The 13,146-nt window shown below is 36.0% G+C and overlaps 1 protein-coding gene across 2 annotated transcripts in view; it reads left to right on the plus strand.

Annotated features, from left to right (window-relative positions):
- The window catches only part of LOC128639088 (B-cell receptor CD22), a 281,839-nt gene extending 270,242 nt beyond the window's left edge, over window positions 1–11,597 (plus strand). For both annotated transcript variants that reach the window (XM_053691238.1, XM_053691239.1), the window contains 4 exons: window positions 1,262–1,331; window positions 3,252–3,331; window positions 10,343–10,409; window positions 11,075–11,597. In XM_053691238.1, coding sequence (XP_053547213.1) covers window positions 1,262–1,331; window positions 3,252–3,331; window positions 10,343–10,409; window positions 11,075–11,203 — 346 coding nt within the window. In that variant the 3' untranslated portion in view covers window positions 11,204–11,597. The remainder of the gene's footprint in view (window positions 1–1,261; window positions 1,332–3,251; window positions 3,332–10,342; window positions 10,410–11,074) is intronic.
- The last annotated feature ends 1,549 nt before the right edge of the window (window positions 11,598–13,146 follow it).

The following is a 13,146-nucleotide window of genomic DNA, read 5'->3' on the forward strand; positions in this document are numbered from 1 at the left end:
TAGACTAGTTAGTAAATAGTTATTAACTATTTACTAACTACCTAGTTAAAATAAATACAAATTTACCTGTAAAATAAAACCTAACCTTACACTAACACCTTACATTACACTAAAATTAAATAAATAAAAAAAAAAACATTTATCTAAATTACAAAAAATAATAAAAACTAAATTACACAAAATAAAAAAAGAAATGATCAAAAATAAAAACGAAATATTCCTAATCTAATAGCCCTATCAAAATAAATAAGCCCCCCAAAATAATAAAACCTCTAGCCTACACTAAACTGCCAATAGCCCTTAAAAGGGCCTTTTGCATGGCATTGCCCCAAAAAAATTATCTCTTTTACCTGTAAAAAAAATACAAACAACCCCCCAACAATAAAACCCACCACCCACACAACCAACCCCCCCAAATAAAAACCTACCTAAAAAACCTAAGCTCCCCATTGCCCTGAAAAGGGCATTTGGATGGGCATTGCCCTTAAAAAGGCATTTAGCTCTTTTACAGTGACCAAAGTCCCTAATCTAAAAATAAAGCCCACCCAATAAACCCTTAAAAAACCTAACACTAACCCCTGAAATCCACTTACAGTTTTTGAAGACTGGACATCCATCCTTATCCAGCCGGGAGAAGTCTTCATCCAAGCGGCAGAAGTCCTCAACAAAGCCGGGAGAAGTCTTCATCCAAGGGGCAAGAAGTCATCCTCCAGACAGGCAGAAGTCTTCATTCAGACGGCATCTTCTATCTTCATCCTTCCGACGCAGAGCATCCTCTCATACGGTCCCAGCCGTACACTGAAGGTTCCCTTTAAGGGACGTCATCAAAGATGGTGTCCCTTGAATTCCGATTGGCTGATAGAATTCTATCAGTCAATCAGAATTAAAGGGTAAAAAGGTAAAAAATAATATTGGCTAATCCAATCAGTCAATAGGATTGAGCTTGCATTCTATTGGCTGATTGGAACAGCCAATAGAATGCAAGCTCAATGGGACCTTTTTGAAGGTGCGGTAGTTATGTTGCGTGACGGCCAAAAAAGTGTGCGGTACAGCTGTACCTACAAGACTCGTAATACCAGCGGTAGTGAAAAAGAGCTTTTTCATAACACACAACTCATAATCTAGCCGTATCACTGCTAAAAACAAATGGCAACTAAATATAAAAATATTTATGTTTTAAATTGTTATAACAATTTTATGAATATATTATTACAATTAAACATGACAAAATTTAAAAATATTTTTTTTTATATATATACAGAATGAAGAACAAGTCAGATTCTCCATCTTCACCAATACATGGAGTCATTAATAAAAGGATGACTAATGAAGTATGTGAATAAAACATTTAGAAACTGATTTAAGAAAAAAACGAAATGCCGGAAAATTATAATTGTTTTACTTAGATGAAGCCACAGTGATTAACAATGACTAACTTGCCAAATCTATCTGTATTCTTTAAAAAAACAAGCAAAAATGTCAGAACAAGATACTTCCCTTTCTAAATTAGAATATCTTCTTGCAGCTGAACCGCTGAACTGCCATTTTTAATAATGAAATTTGGTATCTGATGGTGTTAAAATAAAATTAAAATATTTAGGAGTTTCATGAATTCTACGAGAATCAAGGACTATGTATACACTATATATAGATATATATATATCTATATATATGAAAAATAGCCTCCTACTACTTACACCCTTTTGGAGGTTACATAAAATACAAATTTTATGGTCTAATGAAATCCTGGAATCAATAAGACTAAATTCTATATAACTGAGATTTAAAAAAGTATCACTAGTAAAAATATATATATGATAACAAAAAAAATGTATAAAGTCATCAAGAATCCAACAGATCGCACTTAGATTTATTGTTCTTGTTCTTCTTAGTGAAATATAGGTTATTTTGTTTGTCTCTTGTTTTCACTTGTACTATTTGTATATACTATATAGGATGATCTAAGTGCATAAAAGTATAGGATGCCATAGCATTTCTATCAAAGTCATAAACTAGATTTTGTGGCCAAAAAATAGATAAAGCAACCAAGTGGTTCATTGACTTCAAGGACTGTATTAGAGATTTGTAAAGGAAAGGCCTTAGATGAGTATTACCCTCTTTGAGGTTTCATAGATCTTCACGAGGTAGGGATTAAAATAAGTCATGGTTCAGTTTTATTAACCCAAGGCTTTTGACCTCCCATTTTATTGTGTGTGGTAAGTGACTTACACTAATTAATCTTATATTTATCTATACTAGTACAACATTTCTTTTTTTTGGCACAAATACTTTCACTTAATTAGTTATATATGAAAGTCCAACCTAAAACAAAACAGCTTATAAAGCAATTGGAAATAGTTGACATTTCAAATAATAACCAGAATGGTGGTCTTTAAGACATGGACCTTCTCTGATCAGTTAACATTTCTGAATTGCATCATTTTTTTAAATGTATTTTTTTAAATGATAGGTTTTAGCCAAAATAAAATAGAATAAGTTCTTGTATCTTTAGCCTGGTCCATCTTGTTACGCACATTACCGAGTGTGGTAAGGTTGTCAAAAAAAAGTAAGAATGCCCTCTACAAAGCTATTCTTACACATGGATTAAATTATTGATGAGACTATATTATTATTATTATTATCAGGTATTTATAAAGCGCCAGCAGATTACGCAGTGCTATACAAGTAATACTAAAACATTACAGGGATGCAACAAGTACATTATTGGGGTACATTACAGTTGTAGGTGCAGTAATTTAGATATGCAAAATGAGAGGACTGCCCTGCCCTTGAGCACAATCAGTAGTAGTTCACTTTAAATACACAGTGGCCTACAGGTAGAAAGGCTCTCAAGCTTACAATCTAAAGGAGAGGGAATGGACACACAAGGTAAGGGAGAAGGGAAATAACCCAGTGTAAACTGAGAGTGAGTGAAGTGTGTGGCGAGTAAATCAGGGTTGGAAAAGTTAACAGAATACGGTAAAGTGTAAGCACAGAGGCTGTGAGTGTGAAGTAGTGTCTCTATCCTGGTTCATTAGTGACAGCTGTGCCTATTTGCTGTTAAGAGGTGTTTATATATTGTTAAACAACAGGGTGGGTGGTAGCGGGAGTATTGGTTTATATGACCAACAGTGAATTTTAGTCTAACATAAAAATAGATGTACCATGTTTAAAACCTTAACACAACACCTTAGTAGAGAGCTTTGTAAATAATTGCTTGATTTGTATGTTAAATACATTTTTCTATGCAGCCTTTGAACAATGAAGAATATGCATCAATAGATGGTCATATATATGGAAACCTACAGGATGAGAAATCTTCAAAACCCAAGTGAGTTGCATTGCTAGTAATTCTAGTTTAAACATGTTTAAGTGGAACAATACTGACACTAAATACCTTGTATTTTTAGAAATATAACATATTGGCTTTATAATTAAAAAACAATTACCTGCTTAAAGAAAAATGAATAATATATTTCATGGCTATTTAAACAGCTTTATTTTTGGGCCTGTCTGTCTTTCAAAGTTTAGTTTTCATGATTTAGTAACATATTAAAATATTGAATGAATCAAATATTTACACTACACAACATGTACATAAAATATCATTATTCTAATGTGTGTCCCTGACTGCATTTAAGCATTTGGATGTTATAAAATATTTAATTAAAAATGGATGCAAAATTCAAGGAAAGTTTTAATTGCGCACATGTCCTGAATTGAGCTTATTAGAATACTTCTATGAATTAGAATGAAAAACTCAAGTTGGTAATAGCAAAAGGGTTGTTGCAGTAGGTCCCACAGAGAATGTTCCTTTAGAAGATTGTGATATCTTTAAATGGACCAACAAAATCAAGTTTGTTTTTTTATTCAGATGTTGATACACTTCTGAAGAAGAGAACTGTGAGGTCTTGAAACTTTATGGAAAAAAAAGACAAAAAGCCTTGATTGTGTTGGTCCATTAAAAGGTATCAGAATCTACTAAAGAAACAAGGCAGTAATAGGAAGCATTTTATACATTTTTGGATAAATTACATTTCCACTCTGACTGACAGCTTTTTTAATTTTTTATATTTTTTATTTAGTGTTGGTCTGTAAAATGTATATGAAAAAAATGTGTTTGCTTCAGAAACTTTTAAAAGATTAAAATTTAGACCATTATAATTATTATATTATTATTATAGTATTATTATAACTGTGTGTTATGCAAAACTCAGGAATTGGTAATGAATGGGTAATCTATCTTTTTAAACAACAACAATTCTGGTGTTGACTGTCCCTTTAATTACTTTACCTGCACATTTATACTGCAGTGCCTCACCATTAACTCTTTCTTTTTAGTTTCTGAATTGTAAAGCTCTAACACCCCTTACACATTTCCTTCTATGGCTGTATCTACAGTTGCAAGAAAAAGTATGTGAACCCTTTGGAATTATATGGATTTCTGCACAAATTGGTCATAAAATGTGATCTGATCATCATCTAAGTCACAACAATAGACAATCACAGTCTGCTTAAACTAATAACACACAAAGAATGAAATGTTGCCATGTTTTTATTGAACACACCATGTAAACATTCACAGTGCAGGTGGAAAAAGTATGTGAACCCCTAGACTAATGACATCTCCAAGAGCTAATTGGAGTGAGATGTCAGCCAACTGGAGTCCAATCAATGAGATGAGATTGGAGGTGTTGGTTACAGCTGCCATGCCCTATAAAAAACACACAACAGTTCTGGGTTTGCTTTTCACAAGAAGCATTGCCTGATGTGAATGATGCCTCGCACAAAAGAGCTCTCAGAAGACCTACGATTAAGAATTGTTGACTTGCATAAAGCTGGAAAGGGTTATAAAAGTATCTCCAAAAGCCTTGCTGTTCATCAGTCCACGGTAAGACAAATTGTCTATAAATGGAGAAAGTTCAGCACTGCTGCTACTCTCCCTAGAAGTGGCCGTCCTGTAAAGATGACTGCAAGAGCACAGCGCAGACTGCTCAATGAGGTGAAGAAGAATCCTAGAGTGTCAGCTAAAAACTTACAAAAGTCACTGGCAAATGCTAACATCCCTGTTAGCGAATCTACAATACGTAAAACACTAAACAAGAATGGATTTCATGGGAGGATACCACAGAGGAAGCCACTGCTGTCCAAACAAAACATTGCTACACGTTTACAGTTTGCACAAGAGCACCTGGATGTTCCACAGCAGTACTGGTAAAATATTCTGTGGACAGATGAAACCAAAGTTGAGTTGTTTGGAAGAAACACACAACACTATGGCCTAGATTTAGAGTTTGGCGGTAGCCGTGAAAACCAGCGTTAGAGGCTCCTAACGCTGGTTTTAGGCTACCTCCGGTATTTGGAGTCACTCAAAAAAGGGTCTAACGCTCACTTTTCAGCCGCGACTTTTCCATACCGCAGATCCCCTTACGTAAATCACGTATCCTATCTTTTCAATGGGATTTTTCTAACTCCGGTATTTAGAGTCGTGTCTGAAGTGAGCGTTAGAAATCTAACGACAAAACTCCAGCCGCAGGAAAAAAGTCAGTAGTTAAGAGCTTTCTGGGCTAACGCTGGTTTATAAAGTTCTTAACTACTGTACTCTAAAGTACACTAACACCCATAAACTACCTATGTACCCCTAAACCGAGGTCCCCCCACATCGCCGCAACTCGATTACATTTTTTTAACCCCTAATCTGCCGACCGCCACCTACGTTATCCTTATGTACCCCTAATCTGCTGCCCCTAACACCGCCGACCCCTATATTATATTTATTAACCCCTAATCTGCCCCCCACAACATCGCCGCCAGCTACCTACAATAATTAACCCCTAATCTGCCGACCGCAAAGAGCCGCCAGCTACATTATAGCTATGTACCCCTAATCTGCTGCCCTTAACACCGCCGACCCCTATATTATATTTATTAACCCCTAATCTGCCCCCCTCAACGTCGCCTCCACCTGCCTACACTTATTAACCCCTAATCTGCTGAGCGGACCGCACCGCTATTATTATAAAGTTATTAACCCCTAAAGCTAAGTCTAACCCTAACACTAACACCCCCTAAGTTAAATATAATTTTAATCTAACAAAATTAATTAACTCTTATTAAATAAATTATTCCTATTTAAAGCTAAATACTTACCTGTAAAATAAATACTAATATAGCTACAATATAAATTATAATTATATTATAGCTATTTTAGGATTAATATTTATTTTACAGGTAACTTTGTATTTATTTTAACCAGGTACAATAGCTATTAAATAGTTAAGAACTATTTAATAGCTAAAATAGTTAAAATAATTACAAATTTACCTGTAAAATAAATCCTAACCTAAGTTACAATTAAACCTAACACTACACTATCAATAAATAAATTAAATACAATACCTACAAATAACTACAATGAAATAAACTAACTAAAGTACAAAAAATAAAAAAGAACTAAGTTACAAAAAATAAAAAAATATTTACAAACATAAGAAAAATATTACAACAATTTTAAACTAATTACACCTACTCTAAGCCCCCTAATACAATAACAAAGACCCCCAAAATAAAAAATGCCCTACCCTATTCTAAATTACTAAAGTTCAAAGCTCTTTTACCTTACCAGCCCTGAACAGGGCCCTTTGCGGGGCATGCCCCAAGAAGTTCAGCTCTTTTGCCTGTAAAAAAAAAAACATAGAATACCCCCCCCAACATTACAACCCACCACCCACATACCCCTAATCTAACCCAAACCCCCCTTAAATAAACCTAACACTAAGCCCCTGAAGATCATCCTACCTTGTCTTCACCTCACCGGGTATCACACCGATCCGTCCTGGCTCCGATATCTTCATCCAACCCAAGCGGGGGCTAGACATCCACTGAAGAAGTCCAGAAGAGGGTCCAAAGTCTTCATCCTATCCGGGAAGAAGAGTAGATCCGGACCGGCAACCATCATCTTCCAAGCGGCATCTTCTATCTTCATCCGATGAGGACCGGCTCCATCCTGAAGACCTCCACCGCGGACCCATCTTCATCCGGCGACGTCCAACTGAAGAATGACGGCTCCTTTAAGGGACGTCATCCAAGATGGCGTCCCTCGAATTCCGATTGGCTGATAGGATTCTATCAGCCAATCGGAATTAAGGTAGGAATATTCTGATTGGCTGATGGAATCAGCCAATCAGAATCAAGATCAATCCGATTGGCTGATCCAATCAGCCAATCAGATTGAGCTCACATTCTATTGGCTGATCGGAACAGCCAATAGAATGCGAGCTCAATCTCATTGGCTGATTGGATCAGCCAATCGGATTGAACTTGATTCTGATTGGCTGATTCCATCAGCCAATCAGAATATTCCTACCTTAATTCCGATTGGCTGATAGATTGAATCAGATTGAGCTCACATTCTATTGGCTGATCGGAACAGCCAATAGAATGCGAGCTCAATCTGATTGGCTGATTGGATCAGCCAATCGGATTGATCTTGATTCTGATTGGCTGATTCCATCAGCCAATCAGAATATTCCTACCTTAATTCCGATTGGCTGATAGAATCCTATCAGCCAATCGGAATTCGAGGGACGCCATCTTGGATGACGTCCCTTAAATGAACCGTCATTCTTCAGTTGGACGTCGCCGGATGAAGATGGGTCCGCGGTGGAGGTCTTCAGGATGGAGCCGGTCCTCATCGGATGAAGATAGAAGATGCCGCTTGGAAGATGATGGTTGCCGGTCCGGATCTACTCTTCTTCCCGGATAGGATGAAGACTTTGGACCCTCTTCTGGACTTCTTCAGTGGATGTCTAGCCCCCGCTTGGGTTGGATGAAGATATCGGAGCCAGGACGGATCGGTGTGATACCCAGTGAGGTGAAGACAAGGTAGGATGATCTTCAGGGGCTTAGTGTTAGGTTTATTTAAGGGGCGTTTGGGTTAGATTAGGGGTATGTGGGTGGTGGGTTGTAATTTTTTTGGGGGGGGTATTGTATGTTTTTTTTTACAGGCAAAAGAGCTGAACTTCTTGGGGCATGCCCCGCAAAGGGCCCTGTTCAGGGCTGGTAAGGTAAAAGAGCTTTAAACTTTAGTAATTTAGAATAGGGTAGGGCATTTTTTTTGGGGGGGGGCTTTGTTATTTTATTAGGGGGCTTAGAGTAGGTGTAATTAGTTTAAAATTGTTGTAATATATCTTATATTTGTAAATATTTTTTTTTTTTTTGTAACTTAGTTCTTTTTTATTTTTTGTACTTTAGTTAGTTTATTTCATTGTAGTTATTTGTAGATATTGTATTTAATTAATGTATTGATAGTGTAGTGTTAGGTTTAATTGTAGGTAATTGTAGATATTTTATTTAATTAATTTAATGATAGTGTAGTGTTAGGTTTAATTGTAACTTAGGTTAGGATTTATTTTACAGGTAATTTTGTTATTATTTTAACTAGGTAACTATTAAATAGTTCTTAACTATTTAATAGCTATTGTACCTGGTTAAAATAATTACAAAGTTACCTGTAAAATAAATATTAATCCTAAAATAGCTATAATATAATTATAATTTATAGTGTAGCTATATTAGGATTTATTTTACAGGTAAGTATTTAGCTTTAAATAGGAATAATTTATTTAATAAGAGATAATTAATTTCGTTAGATGTAAATTATATTTAACTTAGGGGGGTGTTAGTGTTAGGGTTAGACTTAGCTTTAGGGGTTAATACATTTATTAGAATAGCGGTGAGCTCCAGTCGGCAGATTAGGGGTTAATAATTGAAGTTAGGTGTCGGCGATGTTAGGGAGGGCAGATTAGGGGTTAAGACTATTTATTATAGGGTTAGTGAGGCGGATTAGGGGTTAATAACTTTATTATAGTAGCGCTCAGGTCCGCTCGGCAGATTAGGGGTTAATAAGTGTAGGCAGGTGGAGGCGACGTTGTGGGGGGCAGATTAGGGGTTAATAAATATAATATAGGGGTCGGCGATGTTAGGGCAGCAGATTAGGGGTACATAGGGATAATGTAAGTAGCGGCGGTTTACGGAGCGGCAGATTCCGCATAGCAAACAATGGGGCTGCATTAGGAGCTGAACGCGGCTTTTTTGCAGGTGTTAGGTTTTTTTTCAGCTCAAACAGCCCCATTGTTTTCTATGGGGGAATCGTGCTCGAGCACGTTTTTGAGGCTGGCCTCGTCCGTAAGAAACTCTGGTATCGAGAGTTGAAGCTGTGTTAAATATGCTCTACGCTCCTTTTTTGGAGCCTAACGCAGCCTTTATGTGGACTTTCAATACCAGTTATTTTTATGGTGCGGCCAGAAAAAAGCCGGTGTTAGCTTTTCGGGTCGTTACCAACAAAACTCTAAATCTAGCCGTAAGTGTGGTGAAAAAGAGGCACAGCACACCAACATCAAAACCTCATCCCAACTGTGAAGTATGGTGGTGGGGGCATCATGGTTTGGGGCTTCTTTGCTGCGTCAGGGCCTGGACGGATTGCTATCATCGAAGGAAAAATGAATTCCCAAGTTTATCAAGACATTTTGCAGGAGAACTTAAGGCCATCAGTCTACCAGCTGAAGCTCAACAGAAGATGGGTGTTGCAACAGGACAATGACCCAAAGCATAGAAGTAAATCAACAACAGAATGGCTTAAACAGAAGAAAATACGCCTTCTGAAGTGGCCCAGTCAGAGTCCTGACCTCAACCCGATTGAGATGCTGTGGCATGACCTCAAGAAAGTGATTCACACCAGACATCCCAAGAATATTGCTGAACTGAAACAGTTCTGTAAAGAGGAATGGTCAAGAATTACTCCTGACCGTTGTGCACGTCCGATCTGCAACTACAGGAAACGTTTGGTTGAAGTTATTGCCGCCAAAGGAGATTCAACCAGTTATTAAATCCAAGGGTTCACATACTTTTTCCACCTGCACTGTGAATGTTTACATGGTGTGTTCAATAAAAACATGGCAACATTTCATTCTTTGTGTGTTATTAGTTTAAGCAGACTGTGATTGTCTATTGTTGTGACTTAGATGATGATCAGATCACATTTTATGACCAATTTGTTCAGAAATCCATATCATTCCAAAGGGTTCACATACTTTTTCTTGCAACTGTATATCTATTGAGGTTTTGGTAGAATGCAAAAATGCATAAGGATTATCTTAAAATACTTGCCAGCAATTTTTAGACATTTTTTTATGCAAACAATTTTTTACTTTATTAGCCCTTTTAGGATATGCACAGATCTCAACATGTTTTATGGCACTTTAACATAGAGATATGTAATCTGTGATTATCACAATGCAGTATATACTGTATGATCTATTCATTTCTTTTTCATCATAATTAGTTCAAGTTATTCAAATGGAAAACAGTATTATCTCAGTGAAGAGGACATGATATATAGCAATGCACAGGTAAGCAATGCTTACTTTGTAATGTCTTTCCTTTCCTCAATGGTTAGTCCTAATTGTATCTGTAACCTGGAAGTAATGAAAAAAATACTTTTAGAATATTAAACATGATAATATAATCTTTGACCAAATACGCTAAGTATACCCGTCATGCCTATAAAGAAATAGCATTCATATTGTTTACCAGTAATCAGGATGGATTGGATTAAAATTTGTTAATCTTATACATGTAAATGATAAATTCCCTTACACAGTGTACAAAGGACTTCATTCTTATCATTTTCTTGAACTTTTCCAGTAAAATCTATTTCACAGCTGTGAACTTTTATCGGCCAAATAAATTTGGATTATGATCACTCAATATACTTCCCATATCGTCTAAAATCTCCTTATCAGGAGCTGATATAGAAAAGATTGGAATCAAACGCAAAATGTTTATTTGATCATTATAAATGTATAATATGTAATAAATTAATTATTACTTTAAAAAAGGTCTTTTAAAATAAAACGTTAGTCAACTTAAATGTATTGCAATGTAAAACAAAACTAATTTCTTATATTATTCCTATTATATTGTAAACAAAAGTGTATTATTGCAATATGAAATATACAGTTTGAAATAACCTAAACTACGATGACAAAAAAATGGTTTTTGTTATCTGTTCCAGTATGTAGATCCTGAAGACGTTCAATATTCAGCAATCCAGCATAACCAACATATCCATCCTAAACGCTCCACAGTTTTGCTACATAAGGACGACATAGACTACGCAGTTGTGATACAAAACAACAAATAAAACATTTGCAACTGTCTTTTCTTTTTTAGAAAGATAGCCTTTGAAACCCCAGGAATATATTGTTGTATTATAATATTCTGCCATGTTAATGAAGACTATAGTTTCAGAAATATATAGGGGGCGCCTTCATGTATCTCAAACTAGACTTAACACCCTATAAATAAGAATAAGTAACAGTAAAAAGTCATCCTGATGTAAAGATAAATGACAATGAGGTATAAGTATTTTTGTTTGCTATCTACAGAAGGACTATAATATTTTAAACACTAAAAATATAATCTATATTTGGGCCACAGATAAAAAACTAAAACAAGATCAGCATATTTTTGCAGCATATAGTGGTGGGTCTAGGAGGATGCAGCCATACCAGCCTATGGCTCTCAGTGGTGTCTCAAAAAACCCCAAAACTAACTAATGGGGGAGGGGGCACATACTGAAAAAAATAAATAAATAAATAAATATATATATATATATATATATATATATACCTCCTAACATTTCCTGAAGCCCTCTCAGTAATGTATGGGTTGGGCCATAATGAGAGAGGCATGGCATGGGGTGTTTCATGGGTGGTTTGTATGCCATAGATGGAGTCAAGTGTGTTATGGGTGGGCTGGGTAGAGTCCTGGTGGAGTTGTGGTGGGAAAATATGGTACTAGGAGTGAAGGTCACAGTTTTGTGCGCATTTGGGTTGGGGAACAGAGTATGATTAAGGAGCTAATGCCCCCAGAGGTGTCTATGACTGCCCTTGATAATGAATGATGTTCATGAGTTGGGAGGTCTGCCTGCTGTCCCTCTTGCAGCTTTCTCTGTTTTCAAGAGATTGCCCCAGCTCCACTCTTAATTAATCATTACCCAACCAATCCTTCACATGATATGCCCAACCCATTCCACATCAAACCTGCATCATCATCTATTATGCAATGGCTCTACCTACTAAACATCAGTGGGTCCTCCTCAATCCCTGCAGATCACTAAAATAGGTAAAAGATGGAAAACAGAGATTTAGGAAAAAAATGATAGGAAATTAGCTTTCATGTTAGTACCTCCTGCACCCCAATAGTATTATTATACTTTGAAAGCTGCTGTTATGTAAGTAACGGGGACCCATGGAAAACTTGCAGTTTATATCATGTATATGAATTACAAATAAATATACATTTTTTCTACACAAGAAAATGAAAACATTATATTTTTATATAGTATTTAAATATATATAGTGCTTAAAGTGATGGTAAAGTTAACTCTAATTCAATCAAGCACCACATTGTTGAGGCAAAATAAATATAAGTTTCATTCATATTTTTTTTACAATTTATAGTAAAAATCAAGTTTTACCCTTTAGAATTCATTTTCGTAACTTCTTCTAATTCAACACGTATATACATTTTTTTTTTAAGGTCTTGATCACGTTCTTTGAGGGACCAATTGAAATTTTGGCCGTTAGGCGGCCGTAGCTCCGCGTCATCCGCCCCTTTACTCACTGCACATGCTCTTTTCAAATAATTTACAGCTTGATTACAATGGTGCGCTCCCGTGCGCATTGGGAAATAATGTTAGAGGATTAGCGCATGTGCAGTGGTTCTCAAAATCGCCGATTGGCGCATGCGCATTTTAGACTGCCGGTGAACGCGCATTTTGGGGCGAAGTGACGTGACAAGAAGATGGATGTAGGACTTGGGAGGAGTTATTAGCTAAGCGGTAGGGAGTTTTAAATATATTTTTTTAGCAAAAACATAGAAGTAATAAAAAAAAACTTAGCGACTAGATTAGGGTCATAAGGATAAATGCTAGGTTGTCTTTAAGATTGTAAAACTTTACCTTCACTTTAATAATAACAAGGTTATACGTCAAAATCTTTAAGAAAATATATATATTAAACACTGGAATATTGTTAACAAAAATCTGTTCTACACGTTGAATGTCTCATTTTTTTAAAGCAA

Source organism: Bombina bombina, chromosome 8 (assembly GCF_027579735.1).
Source record: "Bombina bombina isolate aBomBom1 chromosome 8, aBomBom1.pri, whole genome shotgun sequence".
Lineage (NCBI taxonomy): Eukaryota > Metazoa > Chordata > Amphibia > Anura > Bombinatoridae > Bombina > Bombina bombina.